The sequence below is a fragment of the Typopeltis vanoorti genome, chromosome 6, assembly GCF_054136105.1.
Source record: "Typopeltis vanoorti isolate ZY-2024b chromosome 6, IOZ_Tvanoo_1.0, whole genome shotgun sequence".
Lineage (NCBI taxonomy): Eukaryota > Metazoa > Arthropoda > Arachnida > Uropygi > Thelyphonidae > Typopeltis > Typopeltis vanoorti.
In genome coordinates this window covers 56760613-56775778 of record NC_143554.1, presented here as the reverse complement: position 1 = coordinate 56775778, position 15166 = coordinate 56760613, and the positions used below count along the sequence as shown (strand labels likewise).

General features: G+C 35.9%; 1 protein-coding gene across 1 annotated transcript in view; it reads right to left on the bottom strand.

The window, feature by feature from the left end:
- lt (vacuolar protein sorting-associated protein light) overlaps positions 1-15166 on the bottom strand; it is a 356245-nt gene that overhangs the window by 59690 nt on the left and 281389 nt on the right. Inside the window, exon 19 of the mRNA XM_090394164.1 lies at positions 14897-15033. Within this exon, the coding sequence (XP_090250290.1) occupies positions 14897-15033 (137 nt within the window). The remainder of the gene's footprint in view (positions 1-14896; positions 15034-15166) is intronic.

The following is a 15166-nucleotide window of genomic DNA, read 5'->3' as shown; positions in this document are numbered from 1 at the left end:
AGACAGCATGTCATGGAGTGTACAACAGTTTGAGAGTGCTAGCTCTAGTAATTGCATCAAAGGATTTTGCTGTAAGCAAGATGACCATATTGCTGTCAACTAGTGAGAGTGATCATATGGTCCTGACCTGAGAGGTGGCTAAATATGTGGAATTTTATATTAATAGGGGGATATGTTGAATTACAGGGATGGTAATAACAATCTCAGGAGATTGTTACCAGTCCTATATTTTTCATGCCATAAGAAACTGCAAGGGTTGAATGTTGACAGTGAATGGGAGGTGATAAAGATATGTTTGAGGGAAGTAACAGCAGAGTGAAAACCTAGAGTTAGGAGGATAAATCAAGTAGGAGTTAAATGTAAGGGAAAAAATTAGCAGTACAGGAAAAATGTAATCCCAAAGAGTTCTTTCAGTATGTGGCAATAAAAGGAATAATGATTTTGATGAATGCTGATGGCATAGAGGTAACTGAAGCAGAAGAAATACTTGAATTATTACTAAGTGAGCATTATGCAAGTATATATTATCCAGGTGGATATATTGAAGTAACAAGAGAGGCAATAGTTTATATGGAAATAGAGGTAGATGAACTGGAGGTGCATAGGACATTACAGAAATCTGATGTGAATACAGCTATGGGATTAGGTTGTGTAGCAGCAGAATGCTATAAGAAGGTGATAAGAAATTGACAGTGTCTTTTTGACTATATTGTTTAATTTAATTCTCAACTCTGGGTTGGTCCCAAGAGGAAGAAAAGAGGGGAAAACAGTTTCACTGCATAAAGAAAGCTCGAAGACTGCAGTAGCAAATTACTGGCAAATCAGCATCTCAGGAGTGGTAATGGTTCAGGTACTGTAGAGGTTGGTTAAGGGATAAATCTAGAAATTGGTAGACAGGAATGGGATACTATATAGGGACAACATAGTTTTGTGAGGGGTAGGTCATGCACCTTTTGTATTCTAGTGACAACTGAGTTGGATGAAGGTAACTGGTAAATGGTGATGTAGCTAAGAGGGTGATTGATGGAGATATACTAGCAGCAGTTTATTCAGCAGTAGAGTCTAGTATAAAGCCTGTGACTAGTGGCATGCCACAGGACTCTGTACTTGTGTCACTGCTATTTAATTTGTACATTAATAATACAGGAAATGATTTGAGAGGATATATGAAGTAGTCTGCATTCAATAATATAAAATTGGGTAAAACAATAGTTCAAAGATAATGTTAAAATTTTTCAGGATGATTTAAATAGACTGGCATTATGGAAAAAAAAAAAGGAGAATGGATGCGAGTTTAATGTGGCACAGTGTAAGGTTATGCATTTTGGAATGAAAGTATACCAGCTATGTACCACATTGATGAAACTGTACTCCATGAAAATGATGTTTCAGCAAGTAGTTTGCAGGTGCTTGTGGATAGGGGAGTTGAAATTTGGAGGGCATATCACTAAAGTGACTAAAACAGCTTATCAGATGACTTGATTACTGCAGAACAACGAGACAGGCAGAGATAAGCAGGTTATATACTTCTTCATAAGGCCTTGATAAGATCCCATCTTCCACAGATGAAATCCAGGTGACCAGATCTGTGCATGCATAGATTTGATCACTGGATTTCTTGGAGATGAAGAGAAGGTGGAGAGGATTCAGAGATGAGTACACATACTGTCCACTGAATCAGAAACTTTTATTTAATACCATACTGATTTTCTTCAATTCCCTGTGCATAGTTTGGCGAGATATGGGTTGGAAAGAGCCTTCATTAAATGTTTCGGTCAAGTGCTGCACGCAGGAAGTTCTGTTTGTCTGTAAAGCCATTCTTGGAAGACGGTGATCTCGTTCTTGTCTTAGGACCAGAGTTATGCCTCTTTGACAAGCAATGTGGGATATTTTTCTACTGATTAAACATCTAGGATATCTAACCTTTTGAGAAACCAGTCAGTTCTGCTGTTTCAAAATCATAGCTACATCTAGATGGGCATCCACAATAAGCCCTTTATCGAACTCCAAAAGATCCTGTGTCTTTCCTATTGTGATCAACATGATTACTGACCAGGAGCATTCTTAAAATAGTTGCCTAGCATATATGGTGATGCATTGACCAAGTATTTTGAATGTACACCGAGTTCATAACGTTTACATAAATCTGCATAAAGGTTTCTAATTCAATGGCTGGTATGTATAGTATGTCTGTGGAATGTGCCTCGTGAGGATAGGTTGAAAATTTGAGGCTTACAGAAATTGGTTGATAGGTAGAAAAGACATATGATTGAAACATGCAAAGTACTGAAAGGTTTCTACAGGATTAATAGAGGATATTCTTCTGAATAGGTCTGGTAATGGATAATTAGGGTCATCCTTAGAAATTGAGCAAGAGTATGATTAGCAAGGGTGTAAAGACTGGATTTTTTGCCAGTCTGTACAGGTGCCATGATTGTGAATGAGTTCAAAGTAAAGTATGACAGATATTGTAAATATTGGATAGTGCTTAGCATAATGTTTAAGGCATCCCTCAATAAGTCTACAGACTCCACTGAGTTACCTGTGTAATAATAATAATAATAATAATAATAATAATACAGTTGACAGTGATATCTTCAGGCATCAGGATACAAGAGTATACAGGGACTTAAAACTGGAAGTGAATCTCACGTAGTTTTAAGTGGGATAAAAATGATTAGCATTGAAAAGAATGCTCTGTAAGAGTTTTCAAAAAGAATCAAAGTTGAGTAACTTTTACAGGTGAACTGTAGAGTTAACTATACAAGAAAAATTGAAAGATTTGAAAACAAGAACCAAACTTTGGATGGCAAACTCTGACGAAAGCACTGATTGATTCTACTAGGGAGTCACATTGTGCAGTTATCTGCAAGGATAGAAAAATAAGAATTCCATTCTCATTTTTAAGAAGTAAGAAGCAGTCCTGGAAAGAAGGAAGCATATAAAAATTCCTAGCATTTAGTCAGCAGATGCCCTAATAGACTATAGAAACTCAAGCTTTGGTAAAACTCAAACTGCAAAGACTTACTTTTGATACAACTAGGCCTCTGACATCTGTAAAAGCAGGGTATCTCAGCTGTCCTGTTAGAATGTACATCCCTAACCCGCTGAGATGCTTTAAATGTCAAAGATATGGACATGTCCAAACTGTCTGTCGTGGTTCTACTAACTGTGCCCGATGTGGTAGTAAAGAACATGATAATAAATCTTGCTGTGAAAAAAAAAAAGCTAAATGTGTCAACTGACAGGGAGATCATCCAGCATAATCTTGTGCATGTCAGAAATGGAAAGATGAAAAAGAGATACAAAAAATTAAAACAGAACAAAACATAACATATCAGGATGCAAAGAAGTCTAAATGTATAAGGCACAAGAATAGAGATCTGCAAGTTGTCCAACTGGGTCATGCAGACTGCAGACAACAGTAGACAAAAGAACGTGCAGGTAGATTATTGTGTCTATATATGAATGGTAGGCATATAAGAAACAAAGGGGTAGAGTTTGTTACCTTGGTCAATATGTTGGGATCCCAGATTGTAGGCATTAGTGAGACCTGTCTATCAGAATTAGACATACAACTGGTGTTAAGTGTACAGTATTTTTAGGAAGGATAGACAGGATAGGAGAGGAGGGGAATACTGCTAATGATATCAGATGACTTGAATCCAGTTAGTGTTTAGACCTATGACTGTAGTAATATGAAATAATAACAGTATTTCATGTGGCAGTGAATTTGAAGCCATCTGGTGTGAGCTGAAATCTAACAAGATCAATTACATAGTGGAGTGTTGTTTCAGACCTGGTGGATCAGTTGCTAGTGATGAAGAAATGCATCAGCAAATAGAGACAATGGTTGCAAAAAGAGTAATCACAATGAGAGACTTTAATTATCCAAATATTAATTGGGTAGAATCTCATGAGAAAAATGAAACTGAAGTTGTTGAAATGGTGAAAGAAAACTTCCTCAAGCAGCATGTGACAGAAGAAACTCATGGTCAAAGAGTGTTAGATTTGATTATAGTGTCAGATGGTGTTTCAGTTAAAGACGTAACTATTCTGCCTCTGGTTTGTAACACTGATCATGTGGTACTCACTTGGAAAGCGACTAAGTTTATGAATGTTCCATTCAGAAAAGTTTACATGCTGAACTACAAAGCAGGAAATTATGACCAACTAAGGTCATAATTTCCAGCGGAATGATATCAGTTGCTGAATGGGAAGATTATCGACAATGCATGGGAAGCATTTTTAAAATACAGTCATACCCTGAAGTTACGCAGTAGGTGGTACCAACAAAAAGCACGTAAGTCGAATTCGCATAACTCAGGGTATAATTTTGCATGTAATTTATATATACAAACATACAAAATATTAGTTAAATTGGGACCAAAGCCTTTACAAAAACACCTATATTTTTTAAGAAATATAATCATAATTATAGTTTTTTGTACATAAAAAAAAGAAAGTTATTTCGATGTCGATGATTTCATAAAATCTAATAGATTCGTCTGACGGCATAATGTTGTTTTCTTGTCATGCAAAATTTCTTCATAGCAAGCTAATGATTTTTTATTCCTTGCCTTGTGGCCACAATTCATTCCTCGTTAGAATCAATGCCCTCCAAAATCTGTAAACCTTTCTTTTATGATTGTTCTTACTGTGGATTCCTGTAGATCGAACTTCTTTGCTAGCTCACAAATTTTCATCCTGCCTTTAAAATCCTTAATAATGTTGAGTTTTGTTTCCAAAGTCAATGTTTTTCTTTTCTTGCTGGCTGTAGAAGAATCGGACTTGCTTCTTTTGGATGACATTATTATTTTTTATGTGATAAAATTTTTATCAAGAACATAACATTAAACAATCGCAAGGTTTGTAGACTATGAAAATCGTGTATGAATGGGGACTGCGCGAAACACATCAGTGCTTGTTCACAGCATGTGCGACACTGGCAAACGTGGCTGGTGCCGGAGACTAATGGTGAAGGGGGATGGGAATACGTACATATAAGAAACCGTGTAACTCCGGATTCACGTAAGTCTGGTAGCGTAAGTCAAGGTATGACTGTACTTAAATGATGCGATATCAGAATGTGTCTCAACAGTTTGAGGAATAAATAAGGCAGGAGTCACATGGATGTGTAATCTTATTAAGCAAGAGATTCATAAGAAACGGATGATGTGGAAGGAATATTATGTGCACAAGGATGATATCTGTTATGAAAATTATAAGCAGCAGACTAGAATGGTCACAACTGTTATACAGAAAACTAAATCTGAGTACGAAAAGAAACTGGCTCTGTAAGCTAAAGACAACCCACAAGAATTCTATTGATATGCTGCAAGTAAAAGAAAAAACGAATATGAACGAGTAACTCTTCTGAATACAGATGGTGTGAGGGTGATAGATGCAGAAGAAATTGTTCAACTGTTGAGTGTCCATTTTGCTAAAAACTATCAACTAATATATGCAACATTGAACTCGCCAATACCTCTTCACTGTATGAGGAAACTCATGTGGATGATGAGGAAGTACTAGAACTGTTGCACAAGCTGAATAAGAATTTGATAATAGGGACTGATAGGATATCAGCACAGGTACTAAAAGAGTGTTCAGCTGAACTGGCTATTCCTTTGACCAGGCTATATAATTTGAGTATCAGAACAGGGAAGATTCTGCAGGAATGGGAGGAATGTATGGTAATCCCATTACACAAGGGTGGTGTAAAGAGAGATGTATCCAAGAATTGACCAATCAATATCTCAATAGTGATGGTGAAGATTTTGGAAAAAATTGGTTAATGTTTACATTCGGAAATTGGCTGACAGTGAATCTCTACTTTGCAATGAACAGCATAGGTTTACTAAGGGATGATCATGTTTTAGCAAATTGCTCACATTCTATAGTGATGTTGCCATTGAACTAGACAAGGGGAATGGATACACCGTGATACTTTTGGATTTTACTAAGGCTTTTGAAAGAATACGGCATGGAAGACTGTTGCATAAATTGAAGAATATAGGATTGGATTATGGATAAAAGGATGACTGACCAACAGGTATTAAAATGTTGTGTGTGAGGGTGTGAATCTACAATATTCAAGGTAACCAGTGGTGTGCCTCATGGATGTCCTTGGTCCATTGTTATTCAATCTTAATGACACTGGGAAGGATTAGACATGTGATATACAGCTATTTGCAGATGATGCAAACATACGTAGGATAATCAGGAGTGCAGAACGATTTGAACAGGCTGTAATTGTGGGCATGTGAAAATTCATGTTAGAGGTTTAATGGAATATTAACAGCACTGAGAAAGGATTAAAACTAATTTTAATACTTCCAATATTTCGTCTCCTTCACAGAGACATCTTCAAGGATTACAAAAACTTTTTGTAACAACAAACACACACACAAATACAATACAAAGTGAAACTAAAGTCCTATCTAGGTGGTGTGCCCTCTATGGGCATTTGCAGGTGGCCTGGGATGTAAAGAGGGATCTCTGATAATTAAAGTTTTTTAATGCAACCGTATATTCAAAGAATAGTCTTTCTTTTTGGAATTTACTATGATGGAGCATGATAGTTTTTTTCCAGGAGATCCTGTGGGATGTATTCAAAACATGGTCTGCAAGGCCAGATTGACCATAATCGTGTTTGCAGATGTAAGAACTGTGTTCTTCTAATAGGATGGATGCTGACCTGCCTGTTTGTCTGAAGTAGGCAAGTTTACAGGAACAAGGCAGCATCCATCCGATTAGAAGAACACAGTTCTTACATCTGCAAACACGATTATGGTCAATCACGATTGCTACCCTTATCCGCTCCACTAAAGACCAGGCACTGAAAGAGGAGGAAGCTGGTCTTTAGTGGAGCGGATAAGGGTAGCAAGCTTACGGTGGGGCTTAAAAGCTGTATGGAGGTTGTACTTTTTTTAATGATGTGGCTATTTTTTCTGAAGTACCACAGATGTAAGGAATGGTGAAGAACTTGATTATTATTATTATTTTTTTTTTTTTTTTCATTCTCCAACCATCTCTTCAGAAGGACTTCAGAAATGCCATTACCATTCCTTACATTCGTAGTACTTCAGAAAAAATAGCCAGATCATTAAAAAAGTACAACCTCCATACAGCTTTTAAGCCCCACCGTAAACTTGCTACCCTTATCTGCTCCACTAAAGACCAGCTCCCTCCTCTTTCAGTGCCTGGTGTATATAGAGTACCTTGTTCCTGTAAACTTGCCTACTTCGGACAAACAGGCAGGTCAGCATCCATCTGATTAGAAGAACACAGTTCTTACATCTGCAAACATGATTATGGTCAATCTGGCCTTGCAGACCAGATTGACCATAATCATCTGTTTTGGATACATCCCACATGATCTCGTGAAAAAAAAACTACCATGCTCCACCATAATAAATTCAAAAAAGAAAGACTATTCTTTGAATTGGCATCTGCACTCAGGAATCAACCTAATTTAAACAAATACGGTTGCATTAAACTTCCCAAAATTTGGGAAACTTTAATTATCAGAGATCCCTCTTTACATCCCAGGCCACCTGCAAATGCCCATAGAGGGTGCACCACCTAGATAGGACTTTAGTTTCACTTTGTATTTTATTTGTGTGTGTTGTTACAAAAAGTTTTTGTAATCCCTGAAGATGTCTCTGTGACGGAGACGAAATGTTGGAAGTATTAAAATTAGTTTTAATCCTTTCTCAGTGCTGTTAATATTCCATTAAACATCTAACATAAATTCTTCACAGCACTTAAGCTTCAACACAGGCATGTGAAAATGGATATCAATTCAAAGTTAATAAATGTAAGATCATGCACTTTAGTAGTATATTATTAGATATCCAATGTCGTATTATATTGGTGGGATTATGCTAGAAGAAACTGATCAGGCTAGGGATCTTGGAGTGTTAGCAGATAGCATGTTGAAGTTCAGGACCATGTAGCAAAGGTTGCAAATACAACTCAAAAGATAATTGCAATGCCAAAATGAACTTTCACATGTAAAGATAAGGATGTCATTTTTGCCTCTTAACAAGGTCTTGATAAGACCTCACTTATACTATTGTACACAGGTCTGGTCTCCTGGTTTCCATTCTGAAACAGTGGAGAGATTGCAAATGAGAGTGTTAAAAATGATATCAGGATTGTGGAATACTGATTATGAAGACAGACTGAGAATTTGTAGACTGCAGACACTAAAGGAGTGATATGATTGAGACTTACAAACTTCAGAAAGGGTCATACAGGATTTCAGTTGAAGGAATCTTTTGTTTTATGGAGGGTGGGAGAAGAACAAGATGGCATCCTTGGAAGCTGAGAATGAATGTCTCTAAGAAGATAAGGGAAAGGTTTTTTTCTCATATAGTAGTGCTGATTGGAATGGATTGCCATTGGATGTTGTGTGTAAGCAGTGTGAATGATTTCAAGAATAAGTATATGATATGATATGATAGCTGGTGTATGTAGTATGTGGCCTCTCTTCCTGCAGGTCTCTGTTAATAATAATAATAATAACAAGATAGAAATTACCCAAAACCACAAACTAGCAGCATACAGGACAGTGTTCAAACCAATTTAAGCTTGGGGAATCGGGTTAAAAATAAAACAGTTGATGTAAGACGGGAGAGAGAGATCACAATTATCAGGATATCAATAAAAAATTGGGGAGGAGGGGGAAACGAACAGATAGCATTAATGACACAATTATATTAAAAATGAAGATACAGCAATCCCTCGATTAATGCACTCTTTAAAACAGGTGCATTAATCGAAAACGCACTAATCAAATATAGTAACCTATGGGAAAAAATATAATTCGTTCCTCAGATTTCTTTTTTGACCCTTAAGTTTTTTTTTATAAAAGAATTAGGGTATGTCTCAGGGGCTAGCTGCTAAAGGAAAATCATGAAGCAGAAAGACAATAAAACATATTCAGAATATAAATTTATTATTCTGCTTCTTAACAGAGAATTGAGCTAACGTAGTTTGGCGGGTATTCTGTTTTCTTTTTCTTTTCATACAACTGACGGTATGGCCCTATTGCCTCACAAATTTTATGGGTTCTCTCTTCCTCAGGGTCAGTCTCTAAGAATGTTTAGAGACTGACTGCTTAGAGAAACAAAATGCTATGTAATAATCGAATTTTTAAGCATGTTGCTTAAAAATTCGATTGTAAGAAAACTAGTTTCAAATTGTTTCTGTGAAACCTCTTTCGGCTTGTCAGTGATTAAATTTTCTTCATATTCTTCAGGATCTTCCCACTGTGCATCCAAATTTAGCATGTTGGAATCACTCAACTTCTCAGAACGAGATTTAATTAACTTAGATTCATTTGAAACCCTCTAAAATCATTTGCACAATGTGGAAGAATGTGCATCCTAACGGCTCGCATATTGCTAGGCTGAGATTTCTCTGATTTGGCTAGAAAAGTCTTGGAAGGCATTCGCTTCCAAAAAAAAGTCTGGTTTCATCGACATTAAATATTTGTTGATCACAATAGTCCCCTTCTTACACAATTTTCTTCAAAATCTCTGGATATCTCCTTATCTGAACTTGCAGCTTCGCCTGTGATTAGAACATTATGTAGGCTATTTCTCTTTTTGAAACACTCAAATCACCCAGCACTAAAGTGGAATTCTTTTTCATTTCCATCATTGATAGGTCTTTCTTTCAAGGTTGCAAAGAGGTTTAATGCTTTTGATTTAATAAGGCAAGTGTTTAGCAGGATCCGTTTTTGGTTACTATCTTTGATCCATGTAAAAAGAAGTCTCTCTAATTCAATCATTACAATATTTTGATTTCGAGTGCATGCATGATGAACTTGAAGCAGCCTTACCTTTCTCTTTGTATTAAGCAGTTGATTCACCCATTTTTGTGTTCTTGTCCTATCTTTGCTCTGGACTCGCCTTGTTCATTTTTCTTTATTATTTCAGGTTTTTCTTCCAGTCAGATTACTTTTTGAATCATTTTCACACTTCTATTTTTTTTTCTTACTAATTCTTTTACTTATGATTAAAGGTTAGAAAAATAATTTAAAATAAAAAAGTAAGGAAAACAATTGTATGAGATATGATCAGCAAAATGCTATATAAAGCAGACGACATAAATTTTGACCCTAAATTTGGAACACAGTGTACATGGAAATAGTGTAGTATGCCATTAAAAAAGAACTTTGTAAAATGTTTCAAATCGGTAACCAAATTATTTCATCCTGGTGAGTGATTTTTTAAAATAGTTAGCCATAAAAAATGTATAGATAGAAAATTTTTTAAATCTGTAACATTTATTTTTAATATGTATATAGGCGCACTAATCGAATTTGGGTATCGAAAAAAAATGATGCACTGATCGGGGCGCATTAATTGAGGGATTGATGTATAAGGAAGGACCTTGTGATCATTATCATGCAAGAATTTGCGAGCATAACTTATGCAGTTATAGTCAAATTAACAGAATGGGAGAGAAAAGATTAATATAACAGATGTTTTATGACAATATTATTATTAAACATCTGATATCTATGGAGTCAGAGACTCATCATGGGAGGTATGCACTATCACACAGAAAGCTCATTCAACCATGCCTTAAACTGATTCAATATATCTGCAATGCATTCCACTCACCAACCACCCTCCATGCAAAGAACCTTTTCCTCACTTCTCTGCTTACACACTCCTTATGCAGTTTCCTGGGATGGCCTCTTGTTCTACCCCTTTCCCATTCTATGAAAAATTTCTTCCATGTTAACCTGATAACAACCCTTGATTAACTCATATTTCAATAATATCCCCCCTCCCCCCAATCCAATTCATGAGGCTTTGCAATTTATATTCTTTCAATTGGTCTTTACACATCATGGTCATCTACATCATTGCCACATTCCAAATTCCAAAGATGACTTACCACCATTGTGAATCTTCTCTCTGGACCCTTTCTAAAATATCCTCATTACCATGAAAATCAAGTGACTAAATCTGTGTACAAGAATGCATATGAGGCTTGATCAAGGCCTTATACAATGGAATAATAATTTCTTTATTCCTGCACATCATGGTCCTCTACATCATTGCCATTATTTAATGGGATGACTTCACAACTTGTGCAATGTGTTTCCTGAATTTCAGGTCCTTGTCCTCCATCACCACTCTTAGATCTCTTATTTCATCTACCTCCTTTAAAGTTTCCCCGCCAAGTGTATGCTTAGCATCCCATTGTTGCTTACTAAATTTCAAAACCTTGTACTTTGCAACACTGAACTGACCGTTCAACTTACCTGCCCATTCATGCAATCTATTCAAGTCTTCCTATAAGGTAACATCAGATTGATTCTGCATTGCTCTCCCCAATTTTGCATCCTCAGGAAATAGCTGCATATCAATAGTTAAACCCATCCCAATATCATTAACATACAAACTGAATAACAATGGTCACAAAACTAACCTCTGCAGCACACCACTAATGACCTTCCTCTTTAGGATACTACGCCCTCATATACAACTTTTTGATAAATATCTGACAGCCAGTCACAGATCCACCTTGTTATCCAATTGTTAAATAAACTGAAACAGATGTTATCTCATCTGTTTCAGTTTATTTAAAAGTCTATCAAATGCTTGCACAAAAATTTAAGTACAGTTGACCCTTGAACAACATGGGTCTGAACTGTGCGGGTCCACTTATACGCTGATTTTTTTCAATAAAATAAACATATTGGAAAATTTTTTGGAGATTTACGACAATTTGAAAAAACTCGCAGATGGACCACATAGCTTAGAAATATTGAAAAAATTAAGAAAAAGTTAGCTATATCATGAATGCATAAAATATGTGTAGATACCAGTCTATTTTATCATTTACTACCACAAAATATACACAAATCTATTATAAAAAGTTAAATTTATCAAAACTTATGTACACAAACACTTGCAAGACTAAGTGCATATCAACTACAAATGGTATATGGCACCATTCATAGTCAATAGAAATGTAACAAACGTAAACATGCAGTATTAAATTAGAACTGTAAAATAAAAATTTTATAACGATTCGTTCGTTAGTGTATAGGCTAGGCTACCGTTAAACAATCATATTGCTGCTTCTTCATTATCAATGCACAAATCATTATACCTGTAAATAAATATGTGTATATTGATAAATACAGTTCAGTACTGTAAATGTATTTTCTCTTTCTTATGATTTTCTTAATAACATTTTCTTTTCTCTAGCTTACTTTATTGTAAGAATACAGCATATAATACATATAACATACAGAATATGTATTAATCAACTGTTTATGTTATTAGTCAGTCAACAGTAGGCTATTAGTAGTAGTTAAGTTTTTGGGGATTCAAAAGTTATGTGCAGATTTTCAACTGCATGGGGACTGAAGCCCCTAACCCCTGTGTTATTGAAGGGTCAACTGTATACTATTGTGTATGCATCTCCTTTAACCAAGACATTTGTCACCTTGTTATAGTACATAAGTAAGTTAGTACATGATTGCCCTTTAACAAACCCATGCTGATAACCAGAGAATACTGCTGTTATCAATCCATTTCTGCATCCTAGTTCTCACCAATCGCTCCAGTATCTTCACCACAACTCTGCATACAGATTAGTCTATAATCTGTAGCCACAGCCTTATCATCTTTATGCAGTGGAACAATTTTACTTTCTTTACACTCTCTTGAAACCTGTCCTGTTTTAAGACTCTCATTAAAGGCATGCCAATGCTACTGCCAATTCCCTGGAACATTCCCTTAAGACATATGTCACATGTGTAGGTGATATGTCATCAAATCTTATCACCTTATAAACACGAAGATTATTTATTTTCTCATATACCTCCTGATCACTCAAAATCAAGCCATCCTTTTCTATGTCTTCTACACTTTAATTTTTCATGATTTCATCCTGATGAAGATGGAACTTCCTCAGAAAATGTTCACTGAGTAGCTCAACAATGTCTTCTGCAGCAGTTATCATTCTACCATTTTCATCATTTTACTATAATTCTTCCATCTACTTATCCCATACCTGATAAATTCTAGGGTTTTTCTTGGCCCAATTTATTAATTTCTGCTGTTCTTACTGAGTCATCTTCCAGGCCTGCTCTTTACACTTCTCATGCAACTAATTGCTATCATTATTCATCTTGTACTGCCTCCATAGTATCCTCTTCTTTCAAATTTTAAGCTTAAACCCTTTATCATCCATTTGACACCTACTTTATTCAGTCTTTTGACTTTTGGAATACATTTGCACATCAATGGTGTTAAATATCTTCTGTTCGGTTCCAATGCAGCATTTATCTCCATCCAAATGGCAGGAAAATACTCAGTGAAATACTACAAGGTTGAATAAAGTTCTCTAGATGACAGAAATATAAGATATAATAATACTGGAGTGCTGATAAGTGAGAAAATAATTGGGAGAAAAATTGTTGATAGGACATTAGTAATAATGGGAACTTAATCATGTAGTACTGTCACCATATTCTCCTTGAAGATACATACCAGGAAATTGATGACAAACTTCTTGAATTGTAATTATTTAAAAAAAAAATAAATTATTTAAACACATTGTAATTTCGATTATTATTATTATCCCAAAAAGAAGAGGTACAAGAACCTACAGCTCATCAGTGTTGTGTGTGTGTGTGAGGTGGAAGTAAGGATTGAGAAAGAAGAACTTTATTGACATTTTTCTTAGAGAACTGGAGGTTGAAGTTGTTGGGAAACACACTATAAAAAAGGCTGTTCCAGAGAACAAAGGTAGATGGAATAAATGAGCAAGAGATTAACATTTTTGATGTGGCTGCAGTTGTACTGAAAGGGGATACTGAGCAGCTATTGTTAAAACATGCTTGCTCATGTTTTAACAGGCTCAACAGAGAACAGAAGATTGATGTTTGATAGCCCATTAGAGCAGTGACCATGGGAGCACCTGTAGAAGAGTTACAGTGAAAGAGTCATATGCGAGTGCAAATGCGACTCTTTTTGTGACTCCGTCCTGCGGAGAACAAATGGTTCTCCACAGGATAGCATCAAGAATTTTTAAAGAGGTTTTAAGTGACCCACCCCACATGTGTGAACAGTGCATGTGAATAGTTTCTTGAGTAGAAAAGAATGCCTAGTTTTTTTAAAGCTTGAGGAAGTTATTGACATGATATGTTTATGCCAGGAGAGGCTAAAAGTAAATATCAGTCCAAAGAGAGACCTGATTCTGTGCAGTGATTTTTGTATTACTGAGGATAGGCAAGGTGAACTGAGATTCACATAAGAGATCTCAGTTCGGATCCCAAAAGGCAAGACTGCATTTTGGTAGCAATGAAGGTAGTCTTGCCAGACTTAAAGATGTCATGGAGATCAGTGTTTCTGAAACATGGGATGTCTGAGAACTATTTGGTTTGTCAAAAGAGTAGAATGAATGGAGTAGTGTAATATCATCAGCAAAACTATGGATAAAATTAGTGGTGTGAGAGACAGTAGACCATTTATGTAAAGGAAAAAGAAAGTAGTTGATAAAATGGAGCAATGAGGAACTCCTGCATTGATGGCAAAAGCTTGAAGAGAGGGTGCCATCCACCATGACATGCAGTGAATGACCAGAAAGCTGGCTATCCAATTATCGAAAGTGGCAGGTGAATTGAAGGACAGTTTGTGAAGCAGGCCTCAAATGCCATACGTGAGAAAAACAGCTGGACATGTCTAGGGCAACAATGCATGTTTATTCATACCTTTCTATGGCAAATGTCCAGTGGTGGTTGATGTAGATTAGGAGACCAGTCATGGATCTAAACTGGTGGAAAATAAAATGGTTGTTGCTGTTTAATACTTAATTCTAAGTTAATTTTTTAGCCAAAAGTAAATGTTACTACCTGTAAGTTATAATCCTGTAAAATCTTAACTAGAGAGTCTCGAAGTCCTGGAATATGCATGTCTTTGGGAATTTTTTCAATCAAGGAGATGGGATTTGCATGTGCTCCAATGTTCTGTAGTAGTATAGTTATGAAATCTAAAAGGAAAATCGTATAATATTGTTTTCATTATGATAATATGCAGTTGTAAAATAACTAATATCTCTTTTTTTAAACACATATGCCTGTAGTCACAACATGATACATAATACACTCATCTGTTAATCATTC